Source organism: Mandrillus leucophaeus, unplaced genomic scaffold, assembly GCF_000951045.1.
Source record: "Mandrillus leucophaeus isolate KB7577 unplaced genomic scaffold, Mleu.le_1.0 Scaffold1212, whole genome shotgun sequence".
NCBI classification, from domain to species: Eukaryota; Metazoa; Chordata; class Mammalia; order Primates; family Cercopithecidae; genus Mandrillus; species Mandrillus leucophaeus.
This window is the reverse complement of record NW_012100455.1, coordinates 320,912-323,236: the sequence shown is the minus strand read 5'-3', so window position 1 is coordinate 323,236 and position 2,325 is coordinate 320,912. Positions and strand designations below refer to the sequence as shown.

The 2,325-nt window shown below is 40.3% G+C and overlaps 1 protein-coding gene across 1 annotated transcript; it reads left to right on the top strand.

Annotated features, from left to right (window-relative positions):
- The first annotated feature begins 783 nt into the window (after positions 1–783).
- LOC105533013 (olfactory receptor 52J3-like) lies at positions 784–1,718 on the top strand. Its single transcript, XM_011971349.1, is given in 2 exon segments — positions 784–1,339; positions 1,342–1,718. Coding segments are annotated over 2 exon segments (933 nt in total).
- The last annotated feature ends 607 nt before the right edge of the window (positions 1,719–2,325 follow it).

The following is a 2,325-nucleotide window of genomic DNA, read 5'->3' as shown; positions in this document are numbered from 1 at the left end:
TACAATTAATATTCCTGGGAATTTATCAGCCAGTAGAAAAGTTGGTCTTATTTATAAATTATATTCTCACCAGAAGACTACTGGCAAAAACACACATTTCTCTTCTGGGTGTGATTTCCAGCTGCAGTGTTTTTCACCTTTGTGCAACTATTTTCACATCTAAAGTATGACATAATACAGTGTGTCTATGGGGTATAGGAATAAACATATAAAGAGCAAATTAATAAAGCATAAGTTTTTATTTTGGGTATGGTTTTCTAAATATGCACCATGGAAATTACTGATACCAAATAAGCCGGTTTAAGAGTTCTGCTAGATTTTCTGTCACTCTTCATGGCTAGTTACCCTCAGGTTTTTGTATATATTGTCATGTTTGGTGGGCAGGTATCAGTGTCTGTCTTTCTGTGATTTTGTACGTTGACCTGTATAATTAAGGTCTGCTTTGTCTTCAAAAAAGACTGACATCTCACTGTAACATAACCTTCATTTTTGAAATTCATTCCAGGTTTTGTATGGGGTTTGAACAAATAAGTAAATTATTGTCCAGAACCTCAGAGGAAGACTCAGGTCTCCCTCTGAGTCTTAAAGCTAATTTGTCTTCCAGTCGAAGAATGCTCAGTCCGTGTCTAGATCTGACTTTGTACTCCAGCTTTGGCATTAGCTTTCTAATAATAAAACTAGACATAAAATTAAGCTTATTGGAGAGGTTTTGAGCTAAACATTTACAAATTTAAATTTTCCTTCTACGGGTGGTCAGCTACTGCTTTTGTCATTAATGGCAAGATGTTCCACACCAACACCACCATTTTCTACCCAGATACCTTTTTTCTGACAGGCATCCCAGGACTTGAGGCTTTCCATGGCTGGATTTCCCTGCCCTTTTGCTCTGTTTACTTAATGGCTCTGCTGGGCAGTGCTACAAATCTACTGACAATCTGGTCTGAGCGTACTCTTTGGGACCCTATGTTCTACTTTCTAGCCATCTTATCAGCCATAGACCTAGCCCTCTCAACATCCTCAGTGCCTCGTATGTTAGGTATCTTCTGGTTTGATGCACATAAAATTGGCTTTGGAGCCTGTGTAGTCCAGATGTTTCTGATACACACCTTCACAGGAATGGAGTCCACTGTGCTACTGGCAATGGTCTTTGACGGCTATGTAGCCATCTGTACACCACTCCACTATACCTCTATTCTGACACCCCGAGTGTTGGCAGGCATTGGTGTGGGCATTATATTGCACCCAGTCCTGCTCATGTTGCCCATTGTCTACCTAAACCATCATCTGCCGTTCTGTGAGGCTCGGATTATTGCCCACACCTGCTGTAAGCACACGGGCATTGTAAGTCGGCCTGTGCTAGCATTCACCTCAATATGATTTATGGGCTTTTTGTGGCTTCTTTTCTTATTTTGGATGTGACACTTGTTGGAATCTCCTATACCTGCATTCTCCAAGCTGTTTTGCACCTCCCATCTCAAGAAGCTTGTCATAAAGCACTGAGCACGTGTGGCTCACATGTTGGGGTGATGTGTGTTTTCTATACACCCTCTCTCTTCTCCTTCTTCACCCATCGATTTGGCAAAAAAATTCCCCATTATGTCCACATTACTGTTGCCAACCTCTATGTGGTCATTCCACCTGCCCTCAATCCTATTATCTATGGTGTGAGAACCAAGCAGATTCATGAGCATGTGGTCCATACTTTCACCTCAAGGTAAGGTCTCTTATTTCTTTACTTCTTGAGGGTGTGGATATGGCTGACAAAAGTCAATTTTGAGATTTCACTAGATAATTGTTTTGTAAATGAATTTCATATCAAGAGATTCTGCAAATGGTAAAGGAATAAAATTTGCACTTATCCTGTGTAAACTAAAATAATACAAAGATTCTTAAAGTACAACTCTGCATGACAAGAATTACTTGGTATATTATTAGGAACAGTGAATGATGGGTTGGATTGCCTGTAAATCAACCTTTGTGAGTGAACATTTTGATAGCTCCCTCTCGGATCTGTTTGGTCTTCACTCCATAGACAATAGGGTTAAGCAGGGGTGGAACAAGCAGGTAAAAGTTGGACAGAAGAATGTGTACATAAGGAGCAACACTGAAGCCAAACCTGTGTATAAAAGATATTAAAAATGTGAGAATATAGAACTGGAGAAAGACAAAGATGTGAGTTGTGCATGTGTTGAATGCCTTGAATCATGCCTCCTTCTGTGGCAATTTGAAGACAGCCTGGAAGATAAAGGCATAGGACAAGAAAATGAAGATCACATCAAATCCAAGGACTGAGAAACCCGCAAGCAGTCCATAAGCTTTATCGGC